This window comes from Leucoraja erinacea, chromosome 29 (genome assembly GCF_028641065.1).
Source record: "Leucoraja erinacea ecotype New England chromosome 29, Leri_hhj_1, whole genome shotgun sequence".
Taxonomy (NCBI): domain Eukaryota; kingdom Metazoa; phylum Chordata; class Chondrichthyes; order Rajiformes; family Rajidae; genus Leucoraja; species Leucoraja erinaceus.
This window is the reverse complement of record NC_073405.1, coordinates 16,578,612-16,595,297: the sequence shown is the minus strand read 5'-3', so window position 1 is coordinate 16,595,297 and position 16,686 is coordinate 16,578,612. Positions and strand designations below refer to the sequence as shown.

The window sequence follows — 16,686 nt, the reverse complement described above, 5'->3', positions numbered from 1 at the left end:
CAACAGGACGCTTAGGGAAGGCAATAACAAGCCTTTTTTTTGCTTGCAAAATGTTGCGAGTCGATCAGTACATGTATGAACTGCTGATCGATAATCAGCATGGACTCAGTGTGCTGAAGGGCCTGTTTCCATGGTGTATTTTTAAACTGACTCAGATCCCTTCACTGCAATCTCACATACCTAATCTATGTTTACTAGGATACATTCAGTGTACTGAATCATCAAACTCAAAAAATCAGATCTAAAAGAGAAACAAAAATACAGCATCCACAGAGAGAGAAACAGAATTACTGTTTCAGATCATAAACTTTTTTTCAAAACTGAGTATTAACAGCACCTTTAGGTTTTATTTCAAATTTCCAGCCTTTGCAGCTATTTTCACTTGGACTGATCAGCACATTACATTGTCCACAACAGAACTGCCAGATATCAAAATAAAGTACGGGATTATGTCATCCATATCATAAAATCCGCAGGAAAAAGCTTATAGCAACAGGGGGGCAAACTGTGAAAAGTTGATGTCTGCAGGCAGACAAGAATCTTTCATTAGATAAATGGTTTGTCTTACACATTATTGGGTTAAATGCCCTTTATAGTGCAATTAGGATTGATGAATCACAAGTAGAGAATACAGAGATTGAAAACAAGAGTCTGAAGAAGGGACCCAACCCAAAACATCACCAATCCATTTTCTCTAGAGATGTTGCTCGACCCGCTGAGTTAATCCAGCATTTTATGTCTATCATTGAAAATAAGACTTGATCCACAAGAAAAAGAAACACAAGATGAAAATCAACATAGATTGAACAGTCATAACATTGACAATACGTTAAGATTTTCAAATACATTTAAGTATAAGCATCCATTACCTTGATAAAGAATTGATTTAAACAGAATAATAAGCCTTTATATTTAAGCAGAATAAAAAATGTTTATATTTAGTTTACACAGAAGCAGGTCAGAGACTGCATATCCTACAAACTGACTCACCTCGTACTTCACACCTCTCTAGCATTGTAAATCAGGAGGCATTATTTATCATCAAAGCATAAATCAGGAGCACAAAATAATATTCTCCAACTGTTTGATTGCATGCAGCTCCAGCAACACTCTATAAACTCAAATCCGTACAAATAAGGTGGCCCACTTAATTGCAAACTGTCTGTAAAATGTGCAGGAATTACTTGTCTAGGCCACTTCAACAGGATTTCCTAAATCCATAACCTACCCACTACCCACATCCTGGAAAATGAATTAAATAAATATACAAGCTGGGTTTATAAACATTCTTCCATCCCCTTTCAAAAAGCCTTTAAATAGCTCTCTGGTTTATACCCTGAAAAGGCCAATACATTTACTCCAATATTGAAACTTTAAATGGAAAAATCCACCAAGACTATTTACCCATTTAACACTTACCATGTGCTCCATGCATATACTGATTTCACCATCACTGTAAAATGCCCCATAGAAACCCACAATATACGGAGAGTTACATTCGTGAAGGACCTGGAGTTCTCTGATGATCTGATTGCGAATGGCAGGCTTTATTTCCAAGTGAATAAGCTAGAGAAATGGAAAATAAGATTCTGATGATCACCTGAATTTATAGATTTTTAAAGGTTTCTATAATATTTTGCATTTGAATCATACTGACTTTTACAATTTTTCTAAAAACCAGATTCCTGGCTATATTTCACATTTTTTCAGATTTCTGATCCACAGTGCTCTCCATAACGTTTGGGACAAAGACATCTTTTATTTATTTGCATCTGTACTCACAATTTGAGATATGGATTAGAAAAAAGTCACATGTGGTTAAAGTGCACATTGTCAGATTTTATTAAAGGCCATTTTATACATTTTGGTTTCATCATGTAGAAATTACAGCTGTGTTTATACATAGTCCCCCCCCATTTCGGGACACCATAATGTTTGGGACACATGTCTTTACAGGCGTATGTAATTAATCAGGCATGTTTAATTGCCTCCTTAATGCAGGTATAAGAAAGCTCCCAGCACCGAGTCTTTCCTGCAGTATTTCCAGCACCTTTGGAAACATTTTTGCTGTTGATCAACATGAGGACCGAAGTTGTGCCAATGAAAGACAAATAAGAGATTATGGGACTGAGAAACAGGAATAAAACTGTTTGAGACAAACCTTAGGCTTACCAAAATCAACAGTTGGAACATCATTAAGAAGAAAGAGAGCATTGGTGAGCTTACCTAATCGCAAAGGGACTGGCAGGCCAAGGAAGACCTCCACAGAAGAATTCTCGCTATAATAAAGAAAACTCCCCAAACGCCTGTCCGACAGACCAGGTGGATTTGTCAATGACCACTGTCCGCAGAATACCCCATAAACTGATATACAGAGGCTACACTGCAAGATGTAAACCAGCGGTTAGCCACAAAAATAGGATGGTCAGGTTACAGTTTGCCAAGAAGTACCCAAAAGTGCAACCACAGTTCTGGAACAAGATCTTGTGGACAGATGATACGAAGATTAACATATCAGAGTGATACAAGAGCAAAGTATGGAGGAGAGAGGGAACTGCCCAAGATCCAAAGCATACCACCTCATTTGTGAAACACGGTGGTGGAGGTGTTATGGCCTGGGCATGTATGGCTGCTGAGGGTACTGGCTCACTTATCTTCATTGATGATAAAATTGCTGATGGTAGTAGCATAATGAATTCTGAAGTGTATAGACACATCCTATCTGCTCAAGTTCAAACAAATGCCTTAAAACTCATTGTCCGACGGTTCATTCTACAGCAAGACAATGATCCCAAACATACCGCTAAAGCAACAAAGGAGTTTTTCAAAGCTAAAAATTGGTAAATTCTTGAGTGGCCAAGTCAATCACATGACCTGAACCCAATTGAACATGCCTTTTATATGCTAAAGAGAAAACTGAAGGGGACTGGCTCCTAAAAGAAGCATACGCTGAAGATGGCTGTGATACAGGCCTGGCAGAGCATCACCAGAGAAGACACCCAGCAACTGATGATGTCCATGTATCGCAGACTTCAAGCAGTCATTGCATGCAGATATGCAACATTGTACTTTCATTTACATGACATTGCTGTCCCAAACAAATGAGGGGGAAGTATGTATCAACACTGCTGTAATTTCTACATGGAGGAACTAAAATGTATAAAAATGACCTTTGTTAAAATCTGACAATGTGCACTTTAAACACATGTGATTTTTTTCTATTACAAATCTCAAATTGTGGAGCACAGAGGCAAATAAATAAATTATGGGTCTTTGTTCCAAACATTTAAGAGGGCACTTTATTTTCCATTTGTGGCAAAACACTCACTGGCTTGCATTCCATTTTCCCAACTCTGATGCAGCGTGCAATATAGTGAGCCGCTTAAAGAATATTTGCTGGGATAATGTAAATGGCACCATATTGTTTCCGATACAATTATTTCATTAGACAGAGAACAAGATTCATTCAAATAATTTGTTGAGGTCAATGTTATCAAATAACTTAATTTGTGCCAGTTTTGAAACTTCCTTCTGTGCTTAGGCATGGCAATGCTTGATTTTTTTGTCAAAGTTCTGAATTCTAAGTTGCAGCTACATATTCTGGTAATAATAGCTTACCTTTCTTGCCATGATAAGTCCCGATGGCTTATGACGTACTTTGGTGACAACACCACCGTTACCAGCACCCAACTCACAGATCTTATCAAAGTCATCATCTTTCAATTCACCAACTTTGGCCTTCTGTGTAAGAAAGGCTTCAAGTCTATTTTTCTGCTGCTCATCAAGTTCAAGTTCTTCCAACTTCTTTTGTAGGGCTTCTAGGTTAGCTCTAGAACACAAAATAACTTTGTCCATTAAAATAATGATCCTGCTTGGTCCTGAGTAGCCGACAAATTTCACATATCCACTCTTCAAATCAGTACCAAAATTTGCCTCAACCCACCCACTGGTTATAGAATTCAGTCATGATTTAGATTTAACTCCTCAAACAAGGGAGAATGCTTGTTTTATATGGTCAAGAGCTTGTTTGCCATGGAGGAAAGTGATTCATTTCATCTTTTCATGTTCAGTCCTTTACTTTCAAGATGATAATTCAAAGCTGGAATTGTTTCTTCCGGGACCAATAAATTCCATCATAGACCCCGAGGTAAATATATGTTGTAGTGCAGGACGACATCAAGTTATAACCAAAGCCATACTCGGGTGCCTTTGAAGTGGCCAATTTATTCCAATGGTCACTTAACAAGCCACTGTATTTACTGAACTTCCTTTTTCTGAAACCAATTTTTTTAGATCTACATTAGCCATAGTTCATTCTGAGTCTACTCTTCAAACCGTATTGCACGTCAGTGTTATCTTACCAGTACACACTAGGCACAGGAAATTGCTATCTTGTTAAAGGCAAACAAGTTAAGCACATCTATATTTATCGACAAGCCTGTTTGCTGAAAAGGAAAATTTGTACACACCTTTTTGTGGCAATTGTAATTTTAGAAAATTACTTACCTTCTCTGCAAACAGCTCAATAACCTATTCCCCATAATGTTTAGCTCTCAAACCCATTTTTAATATTTCTCAATTGTAGTTTCACAAGACAATTTGTCAAAAAGTACACTGGTTTACTTTGTTAAAAAATAAATTCACAGGATAAAGGTATCATTAGTGATGTTGGTATTTATTGTCCATGCCAATTTGTGTATGAACTTTTTTTTTCTCCTCATTTATCATTGAACAACCTTCTGGCTTGCACACTTGTTTAATTTGGTCATTTGTTTATACGGTCATTTGAAATCAATAATCTTTTAAAATAGGAATTTTCGATGCTCATATTAGTCAAGTAGTCTTGTAATAGCAATGTTCTTTTGTACAATTGCAGCACTTCCTTTCTTAAAACAGTATTGGCCATTTGTGGTTATTGTATTGTATTGTATTGTATATTGTATTGTATATCTTTATTGTCATTTCCTGAGTATTCGCATACCCAGAGGAAACAAAAAAACGTTTCTCAACCAGTGTCCATTCAGTGTGCATGAAAAATAAATAGAAATAAAAAATACATGTATCATGAACAAATTTAACACTCTACTAAACATTCAACAGGCGTTCCGACCGGCAGCGGCACAACAGTGGCTCTGCTGCAGTGTGTCCAGGTTGGGGGTTTGTGCGCGATACTTGGCAGGGGGCAAAGTCCATTTAGCAGTCTTATAGCCTGTGGGAAGAAGCTGAGGAGCATCCTGCTGGTTTTGCAGCTAATGCTCCTGTACCTCTTCCCAGATGGCAGGATGGAGAAAATGTCATGCGATGGGTGGTAAGGGTCTTTAATGATGGAGATGGCTCTGCTGATACATCTCTTCCTGTATATGTCCAGCAGGAAGGGGAGTGGAGCACCAATTATACAACACAATAATTAGTAATAATCTGATAGCAAGTTTCTGGGTGAGGATTTCTTTTGAAAAACAATTTCCTCCTACATTTATGAAAGCCATCATGATGTTGAGATTATGATGTGTGAGTTTTAACTAAAAGATGAAACATTAAACCTCAATGAGTGAAAAGTGAAAATTTAAACCAAGGATCATGTACTAGATTCTGGGAGAATTTCAAATTGCAAAATGCTATACTAAGTTATTGAAGGAAAAAAGGCTGGTGAAATTATGGCTGTCCATGGATAGATTTATTGTGCAGTGAGAGACTAGTTAATAATCCATTTTGAAGTGTTTAATTTGAATACACCATTACATCTCTGACCTGAAACAAAAACATTTTTTCTTTCCAGAGATATTGCCTGACTTGATGGGTGTTTCCACTATAGTTTTTTTAATATTATTTGCAACTGCTTTTTGCTTTCTAATAAAATTGACATTCATTCAGTTGAGGTTCCTACTTGCATTTATTTAGCACTCAATGCTTGATGGAGTAGGCATGTTTAGAATTTGCCATAGATTCAGCCACACCTATGGGATGGTAGTTTCCTCACTGCTCCTTTTATTGAGAGGCAGTGGAGTCTATTTGACACAAACATAATAGAATCCCAACTGCGAATCACAAATCAAACACTGACGAAATTTAAGCCCCTCTAGCATATGGGGTGAATGGAATCTACTGCAGACAAGGGAGCTGGGCAAGTATGTTGAAGATAATTTGCAGGGCTCTGGAAAAGGCAGATGGGGGGGGGGGGGGGAGAATTGTGACACTTCACAGACAAAATAACTTTCCTGTCTTTTGACCACTGATGAACACGCTTCTCAGAAATTGGTCTGGTATAATCACCAGAAGACCGATTCAAATCATCTTGTTGAATATCTTTCTCTGCATCAGCATTTGCAACCGTGGCCACAAAAGGACTGACAATAATGTGGTGAAAGAGAGCCAAAGCGAAGGCAACATTTCACAAATAATTTGGAGCAAACAAAATATAATTTGGTTTGTCACATAGGTTGCAACTTGTGTAAGATAGTGAGATATCACTGGTCAATTGAGAAGCATTTGCATTAATCTTTCTAAGACTGAACCAGGTCGGCTCGCTTACCCCACACTCCAAAGACGTGCAGTTTTGTAGGTTAAGTGCTTTGGTAAATTGTAAATTGTCCCAAGTGTGTCAGATGGTGCGAGTGTGTGGGGTGATTGATGGTTGGCGCGGACATGGTGGGCCAAAGGATCTGTAGTTCCCAGGTCGCTTGCAAGCCCAGGTCAGGTCAGGTCGCCTGCCCCGGGACTGGCTGTAGCGCCCAGGTCGCCTGCGTGCCCCGGGACTGGCTGCAGTTCCCAGGTCAGCTCGCTTTCCCCAGGTCTGGCTGTAGTTCCCAGGTCAGCTCGCTTTCCCCAGGTCTGGCTGTAGTTCCCAGGTCAGCTCGCTTGACCCAGGTCTGGCTGTAGCACCCAGGTCGCCTACGTGCCCCGGGACTGACTACAGTTCGCGAAAACGAATTGAAAAAGAAGCCTGCGGACCGGATGATTTCGGGTTACGGGCTGAATCCGGCCCGTGGGCTGTAGGTTGCCAACCCGTCCCAGATGTCAGGCCTCATTGTGTGTTTCCCCCCCCCCCAAATGATTTAAAAGTGATTTCCGCCCATGCAGGCCACATCCTTCACATACCTGACATCAGAATTTTGAAACAGATATTTAATTCCAAGCTTTGACAGACAAATGATTTACAGGCGAGGAAAGGAAATAGTTTAGTTTAGAGATACAGTGTTGAAACAGGCCCTTCAAACGATCCAGTCCGCACTGACCAATGATCATCCGTACACTAGTTCTATATTATCCCAGTTTCACATCCTACACACTATGGGCAATTTACACAAGCCAATTAACCTACAAACCTGCTAGTCTTTGGAATGTGGGTGGAAACTGGAGCACCCGGAGAAAACCCAAGCCGGCACATGGAGAACATACAAACCCCGTATAGACAGTACTCGTAGTCAGGAACAAACCTGGGTCTCTGGCTCAGTAATGCAGCAACTCTACAGTGGTGCCAAAGTCATCATGAAAAATCCCACTGTCTCTAGCTAATGACTGCTCAAAACATTCAGCACTGGAAAACCCCATGCATTGGGTAAACAGGGGAACTCAGTGTAAATGTCAGTAGGAGATTACCATCTCAGTCAATGACTCGCCTGCCCTGCACTGTATTGTTTGAGATGAGTTACCATTAATTGGTAATTTAGATCGGCACTCGAGTATAATCTTAGCACAGAACTCGTTAAAAGTTGGTAACTGACAAAAAACAAAAATAACTGAACTGCAAATTCTCTTTGAACATTTTCTCCTTCCACGCCAACAAATTCGAGGAACTCATAGGCGATTTGACCAAAAGGTTCTGACTCTGCTCATAGGTTAACATTTTATCTCCCATTATATTCTCTTCAAGCTCATTTTATTCACAAGATCCCTGCCATACTATATTAATCCTATCTCGACGATCCAACTCTTCACCTCTGGTCATTCACGTTCTATTGTCTTCGTCACATAAATTGTTAGAGTTGTTTCTTTAAAATACTGCTGACTCCCTCACTCAACTTCCTCTCAAAGATACAACACTTGAGGCAGTCTTTACACACAAAAATCCAACTTACTGATTCATTCTCGCCTGCATCCTCAAACTTGCTGTGGTGATTGATTTTACACAGAAACCCAAACCTTTTAGGTTTCCATCCCTGCCATGTAATTAACATAACTCTGATCCAAAGTCACCAATTACAAATCTATCCCTCTTCGTCGGTAATAAAATGATGTGCAGTCTTTGACATGGCTGACTCCCTCACTTTCCTCCAATTTTTTAATCGTTAGATGACCGAAGCATGGTGTTAAGATTACATGCCAGAAAAGTTTTTAAAAGATCTGATGAAGAATATTGGAGAATGGAGAGAATGTGTCACCTCACCTTTTCTTGGACAATTTATGGTCCAGCATTACTCCACATGTCACATTGGATGCGTGATTGGCAAATGACAATATAGCAACAGATGTACAGAGAATAGACGGAACTCATCATCTGTCAAAAGATTAATTTAGACTGAAAAAGTTAAATTACGTTTTACATTTTGCATTTACCCCAAATACATGAAAGTGATCCAGTTCCTTCCTCCTTCCCTCACATAGCCTCAGTGGTGAGTAATCTATTGGCAACTTCAATCAAAATCACAGATCATGCTATTTTCTCTCCTGCAATTTCACTTCTCTCCTATCCTCAATATGAATTCTGAATAATCATGGGCACTTGAGTTTAGTTTATAGTGTTGGCTTTCCACACAATGTCTCAAACAAAGCCATTTCAAACATCTTCCTTACATCCCTCATCCAGTCATTACATCAAAATCTCTTCCAATTCTTATCCTAATATTCATCCAAAGTTCTTTGTAGCAGAAAGTCAGAGAGATATAGAATGGAAACAAACCTTGCTGTCCAGTGAGTATGTGCTGACCTTCAAGCATACATTTTAGCTAACTATACTCAAAGCCATTTTAATGTTCCCATATAAACAATCCCCAGATCCTACCACTCATCTATACACTAGGAGCAATTTACAGTGACGAGTGAGGGGCCAGAATTGGTGTTGGGGTTTGGAAGGTGGGTAGGTTTGTAACCAGGATTGGGAGTGCTCTTATGCTTCCTATAATTTTAAAATTCACTGGAAAATACTATTGTGTAAAACAAATGCAAAGTAAAATTGCCCATTTGTGTAATGAAACAAGTAACATCCAATACTCTGGAAAATCTACGCCCAGTATTAATAATGTCCCGATGGTGCCAGATTATCAGCTTTTTATTGTAGCAGCTTTAACAACAAAACATTCCAAGAGCTTTCAGGTTTCATCAAGCTAAAAGTGAAGGTGACCCAGAACAAGAGGAGTGACAACAAACTTGAAGTATAATCAAAATAAGAACCAAATAGATAAGACGGAAGGGACATCATGTTATTACTTTACAAAACATTGGTTTGGCAGCACACAAAGTATTGTGTACAGTTCTGGTCACTATTTCAAGGGAAGGATTTAATTCTGCTGGAGAGATTCATCATGATTTTGCCTAGATTGGATAGCTTTAATGATAAGGCAAGATTTAATAGGCTGGGCTTATTGGAGGGAAGGGGATCGAGGGGTAACCCGAGAAGCATATAAGATTATGAGAGGAATAGATAGGGTTGATAGCATAATTTTTCCTCCCATATTCAAAATAAGAGGTTGAATGGCATCAGTTTAAGGCAAGAGAGAGAGGATGTTCAGATGGAAAAGTTAAAAAAAAAATAAAGTGGTTGATATCTGGAGTACCCTGCCAAATGTGCACTTAAGGCATCTAGACAGATATTTATCTTTTCATGGCATTAAAAGCTACTGACCTAATGTGCATAGGTGCAATTGGTTTGGTATGGATATGGTGTGCTAAAGGGCCCATTTCCGTGATGCATAACTTTAATCTGAGATTAAATCATTTTGTCCAATGAATTAATTTTGATTTTTGCAGTTGTTAATGTAATGAAAAAAGTCAAATTCTACAGAGTTAGCACCCACAGTGATGTGATGATGACCAAGATTACCTGAAGTAGAAGCACTAATTGAGGATAAACACTGACCAAGGATAGAAGCTAACTACCCTGCTGAATTGGAGCCTTTTATATTCAGTCATAAAAGTTTTTTTTTTAATTTCCAAACAGTATTTGTGTTACAAAATCAAAAGGAGGAACTAGCATTTAGACATTGATGGTCAACGCCCAGACCAGATAAATGCATAAAACTAAAACAATTTTAATTTGAAATGTTCACTGTTTACAGACTTCAATAAATCACTGCTCAAAGCAACAAAGGGAATGTAACATACTGGGGAGTACGATAAGGCTGACAAAAAAGGACGAATTTCTTTGTTTATAAACATTCACGAGAAACAAAAAAATCTTGGAAAACGTGTGGATCATCGTGACAAGAATTGGCAGGCTGGTATCAACTGCACATGCAGCAAAAACTGTTGCTAAGCATTAACAAAAATAGCTTTGCACAAAAAACCTTCTGAAAAATAATCAACAGAATTTTGATTGTGGAGAAAAAAACTTCAATAGGGCCAATATAAATACAAAAATAGTTGTACGACATAGGAACGTATTCAGCCCATCAAGTCTTTAACGGCCATAAAAAACTATTCAGACTAACCATGCTTCCACATGCATCTGTAGCCTTGCAGAGAATCATATATCAAATGTTTATTATGTACTTTTAAATATGAAGTTTTCTATCCACTGAGTTACAGATTCCCGATGCTCTTTGAAAAGACAGGGACAGATAACCGATGCTCTTTGAAAAGACAGGGAACAAACAAATGAAATGGAGGCAAATGATTATAAACCCAGTTTTCATGAAAGAATACAGATAAAGATCGGGATTATCCAGGCGAAGGACTTCCAAATGTACAAAGTCTTAGACACATCAGAGAGCATGAGAATATTACTGCACACAAACCAGCCTTTCGGCTCATTGAGTCCATGCTAATCATCAAGAAACTTTTTTTAAACAAATACTAATCCTACAGATACAGTAAAATGTCAAAGGATAAGATGATAGAATAAGATTGAAACATTAACTGTTTCTCTTCCCACAGATGCTGCCCGACCTCCTGGACGGTTCCAGCATTTTTTGTTTTTAATTCCAGTTTCGCAGCATCTGCAGATTTTTGATTTTCTTTATAATTCAAATTGGTTAGCTCAAATAGAAAGTGGAAATCATATTCCTCCAAGTGCTTCTAGACGACAGCAGCAGCATCAAGTCATTTAATGTCCGTAAACTTTGCAGCTCAGTGACAATCCCACCAAAACAATTTTTGATCTACAGTAATAAGTGAAAAGAAGGACGTTGAATTTACACAACTCTTTAGAGGACATCCGAAAGGATTGTGTAAGCCTTGCTTCAGAACTGTCACTCTATGGGCAAACACTAAACAATTTAACAATTGTATATCACATATAATGATATGATTGCACAATTAAGTCTGATTTTGGTCCGCAGATATTAATTATAGTATCTTGCAATTGTCTGATCACTTCAGAATAGTGTCAAAAATAGGAAAAAATCTGCTAGCATCCCATATTCTGCTTGGGTAGCTTATAACCCAATAATATGAATAGCTGGATTCTCCAATTTTAGGTAACCTCTAACCTCCTCCCCCATTCACTTCCCTCTCATCCACCCTTCCCTTTCCCTCTCTTGTGCTCCACCTGGACTCCCAGCTATTTCTCCTCTCCAACCACCCCACCCCTCTCCGCATACCCTACTTTCCTTCACCTGGCTTCACAATCCATAACCCTTGAAACATGCCTCACACCTACTGTTATCATCTTTGTTTTTTTGCTCTAACCATCTGCCCGTCAAAAAAAAATCTTGCCTGTGTCGACCCATTACCTGCCATGCTTTGTCCTGCCTTTCCTCTTTTCCAGGTTTCTTCTCCCCCACCCCCCTCCCCCTGCCATCAGTCTGAAGAAGGGTCTTGACCCAAAACATCACCCATCGATATTCTTCACGGATACTGCCTGATCTGTTGAGTTATTCCAGGACTTTGTGTCCTTATTTGCTATTAACTTCTCACTTGTGTGGCAGCATACATGTCAAACGCACTGCACTGAAATGTCGTCCACTGGCCAAGGTCTGGAAAAGCACTTGAACCTGCAACATTCTGTCTTTGAGGCAAGAATACAATCACTAAACCAATCTGAAACAATGCTGTAATGCTTCTATTGCTGTAATACTTCTATTGAGGTGGAGGAAGGTTTTGCCTCACTTCTTCAAAACTACAATATTTCAACAGACTGTTCAATAACAATGAACCATTCCTCAACTAACATCGGCCAATGCAAATGCTAATACGATTGAACTCAAAATGTTGAGAAGAATAATTTCATATTTATTTCTTGTCTGCATAAGAGATGTAAAAACAACAAGCCTAGTTGCAGTTTTTAAAAAAAGACACAAAGTGCAAGAGTAACTCAGCGGGTCGGGCAGCATCTCTGGAGAACATGGCTAGGTGCTTTTTTGGGTGGGGACCCTTCTTCATACGGGTCTGAAGAAGGGTTCTGACCCAAAATGTCGCTTATCGATATTCTCCAGAGATACTGCCTGACCCACTGTTAATCCACCATTGTGCCTTTTTTTGTAAACCAGCACCTGCAGTTCCTTGTATCTACTTGCTGCAATTAGATGTCTCACCAAGAGATAACAGTTCAAGATTAACAAAGATGTAGTCAAACCTCGGAATGTACTGTTTCTTCATGTGAAGGCATTCAAAGATCACCCCAGTAAAAACCTTCACTCCAGTATTGGTTACTTTTAATCACAGATTATCTAGTTTCATCATGTTTCTACTTTTCAGGAACACTTTTGGTTACATTGAAGTTCATTCAAATGGACAAACAACAGAACTAAAACATTTCTGCTCTTGGCCCAGAATCAAAACCTCTCATCAAGATTACTTATGGGATCCTGTACAATGTGACAAAGGCAACCAACTTCTCCTAAACCTTATCAACCAGTCTGCAGTCTTTGACAAAAACTCAGACATCTTCCCACCACTGTTAATCAACTGAATAGGATTACACTCACCTCTATCATTCATATCACCATTTATTTTCAAGTAGATCCCCTTAGTCTCTTTCTATTTCACATAAAAGCATGTCACTTTCCACATGGCACTAGTATTCGGTGGTCAAGAGATCATCTCTCTCAGCTCCTTAATTATTTTTAAGTTGTCAGATTCTCAGAAAGGAAAATTATAGAAGTTTTCACAAATTAAACAAAATTACCATTTTTGATTCCCATCACAAACTCCATTCCCTAGTCACTGACTCCATACCTCCCCCAGCTCAAAGCAAAATACAGTGCCCTCCATAATGTTTGGGACAAAGACCCATCATCTATTGATTCGCCTCTGTACTCCACAATTTGAGATTTGTAATAGAAATAAAATCACATGTGGTTAAAGTACACATTGTCAGATTTTAATAAGGGCCATTTTTATACATTTTGGTTTCCCCATGTAGAAATTACAGCAGTGTTTATACATAGACCCCCATTTCAGGGCACCATAATGCTTGGGACATAGCAATGTCATGTAAATGAAAGTAGTCATGTTTAGTATTTTGTTGCATATCCTTTGCATGCAATGATTGCTTGAAGTCTGTAATTCATGGACATCACCAGTTGCTGGATGTCTTCTCTGGTGATGGTCTGCCAGGCCTGTATTGCAACCATCTTTAGCTTATGCTTGTTTTGGGGGCTAGAACCCTTCAGTTTTCTCTTCAGCATATAAAAGACATGCTCAATTGGGTTCAGGTCGTATGATTGACTTGGCCACTCAAGAATTGACATTTTTTTAGCTTTGAAAAACCCCTTTGTTGCTTTAGCAGTAAGTTTGGGATCATTGTCTTGCTGTAGAATGAACCGCCAGCCAATGCATTTTGTGGCATTTGTTTGAACTTGGGCAGATAGGATGTGTCCATACACTTCAGAATTCATTATGCTAATACCTTCAGCTGATGTATCATCAATGAAGATAAGTAAGCCAGTACCTTCAGCAGCCATACATGCCCAAGCCATAACACCCCACCACCCTGTTTCACAGAAGAGGTGGTATGTTTTGGATCTTGGATGGTTCCTTCTCTCCTCCGTACTTTGGTCTTGCCATCTCTCTGATATGTTAATCTTCGTCTCATATGTCCACAAGACCTTTTTCCAGAACTGTGCTTTCTCTTTTAAGTACTTCTTGGCAAACTGTAACCTGGCTGTCCTATTTTTGCGGCTATCCAGTGGTTTGCATCTTGCAGTGTAGCCTCTGTATTTTTGTTCATGAAGTCTTCTGCGGACAGTGGTCTTTGAAAAATCCACATCTCACTCCTGAAGAGTGTTTCTGATCTGTTGGACATGTGTTTGGGGATTTTTATTATATTTCTTTAGTACAGAGCTAATTTTTCTGTCATATGCTGTGGCGGTCTTCTTTGGCCTGCTAGTTTCTTTGCGATTAGTAAGCTCACCAGATCTCTCTTTCTTCTTAATGATGTTCCTAACAGTTAACTTTGTTAAGCCTAAGGTTCGGCTGATGTCTCTAACAGTTTTATTCTTGTTTCTCAGTCTCATAATGGCTTCTTTGACTTTAATTGGCACAACTTTGGTCCTCGTGTTGATAAACAACAATAAAAGTTTCCAAAGGTGATGGAAAGATTGGAGGAAAGACTAGGTGCTGAGAGCTCTCTTATACCAGCATTAAGGAGGCAATTAAATACATCTGAGCAATTACAAATGCCTGTGAAGCCATGTGTCCCAAACATTATGATGCCCTGAAATGGGGAGGACTATGTATAAACACAGTTGTAATTTTTACATGGTGAAACCAAAATGTATAAAAATGGTCTTTAATAAAATCTGCAATGTGCACTTTAACCACATGTGGTTTTTTCTATTGCAAATCTCACATGGTGGAGTACAGAGGAAAATAAATAAATGATGGGCCTTTGCCCCAAACATTATGGAGGGTACTGTATCTACTATGGATATGTCACCCATACCTTTGTTTTACATTACCAATGCACAGCCATTGACAAACACCTGTCAGCACTTACATAACATCACTCAATTCATCCGCATGCTAGTTCTAATCTCTTAACGGGGGGGGGGGGGGGGGGGGGGGGGGGGGGGGGGGGGGGGGCTTCTTTCAAAACTCTGCTGCCTACATCCTACTTTATGAATCCAAATCATCAAAACCCCTACATTCAATGACCAGAATATGCTCATGCCTCAGTTTTAACATTTGCATATTTTCAAATCTATTCATAATCTCACCCTTCCTTACCATTGTACCTATTCTGAAACTACAATGCTCCAAAATATATTTGCTTATCGCTATTCTCGATCCAGCACAAGCAAGATTTTAATAACTCCATCCCCGAGCTGTGCCTTTCACTAAGTAAGTAAGTTTATTGGCCAAGTATTCACATACAAGGAATTTGCCTTGGTGCTCGCCCACAAGTAACAACATGACATACAGTGACAGTTACGAATGACTCAGAAAGCACTAAACAGTAATAATAATAAGACGTTAATGATAAAACACCATTGATCAAGCATGTGAACCAACAAAATACCAGATCAAAGGGAGGCTACAGATTTTTGGCTGTTGAGTAGAGCAACTACTCGTGGATAAAACTGTTTTTATGTCTGGCTGTGGCAGCTTTGACAATCCAGAGTCGCCTTCCAGAGGGAAGTGATTCAAAGAGTCCAAGGTCCAAAGCTCTGAAATTCCCTCCATAAACAACCTTTCCACTTTATCCTCCAAGAATACATTATTGGCCTCTTTCTATTTCTCGCCAAATGGCAGCCATCAGCAATACGAGTCTCTCCTGTAAGCTTTTACTCATCTGCACCACAAATATGATTCAATGCCAATGTTTATTTGTTTGAAAACACTGCTGCAAAGTTAATGGACCCACATAAACACAATTTGCATGGGTCTCTTTGGAGAAACTTCTATGAAATTTAGAGGTAAGAATCAAGGAAAATTCACATACTGCTGAATTGGCTCAAACTGCAATGGAGTGCAGGCAGCAGGGAGATCACCCAATTGCCATGCCCAGTCCTTGGGCCCCCTCCATCCTTTGATCTCTAGTTTCCCCCCCAAACCCTCCTGGCTCTCACCCTCCCCTTCCTACCTCCTCCCGTTCTCTCATCCCCTCCCCACCACACTCAGACCCCTCCAGTTCGTCCTCCCTTCCCACCCAGATCCCACTGGTTCTTCCCCCCTCCCCCAGAGTCCTCCACTTCCCACCCTCACATCAACCCCTCCAGTTCCTCCTCTCTAACCCTAACCCCTCCCATTCCACACCACTCTGACCCCAAACTCCCCTCTCTCACCACAGCCCCTCGCCCTGCCCTATTATCTCCCCCCTCACCCCAAAACTTCGCCCCCCTCTCACCCCTCACCCCCCTCTTTCACCCCAACCCCTCACCCCCCTTTCACCCCAACCCCTCGCCCTCACCCAACCCTTTAAGTTCCTTCGCTCTAACCCCAACCCCTCAAGCCCCCCCCCATAAACCCCAACCCCACCAGTCCCCCCACCCCACAACCCCTCCTGTCCCCCCTCTCTCACCACAATCCCGCCAGTCCTCGCCTCTCACCCAAACCCCTCCAAACAACCCCCCCCCATCCCTTTCATCCCAA

General features: G+C 39.9%; 2 protein-coding genes across 3 annotated transcripts in view; both read right to left on the bottom strand.

The window, feature by feature from the left end:
- LOC129711242 (elongation factor 2) overlaps window positions 1-16,686 on the bottom strand; it is a 523,480-nt gene that overhangs the window by 296,602 nt on the left and 210,192 nt on the right. The window lies entirely within an intron of this gene.
- Window positions 1-16,686, bottom strand: part of LOC129711246 (dual specificity mitogen-activated protein kinase kinase 2) — a 45,820-nt gene that overhangs the window by 28,735 nt on the left and 399 nt on the right. The window contains exons 2-3 of the mRNA XM_055658768.1: window positions 3,619-3,829; window positions 1,420-1,566 (exon numbers count right to left, since the gene is read on the bottom strand). Of these exons, the coding sequence (XP_055514743.1) occupies window positions 1,420-1,566; window positions 3,619-3,829 (358 nt within the window). The remainder of the gene's footprint in view (window positions 1-1,419; window positions 1,567-3,618; window positions 3,830-16,686) is intronic.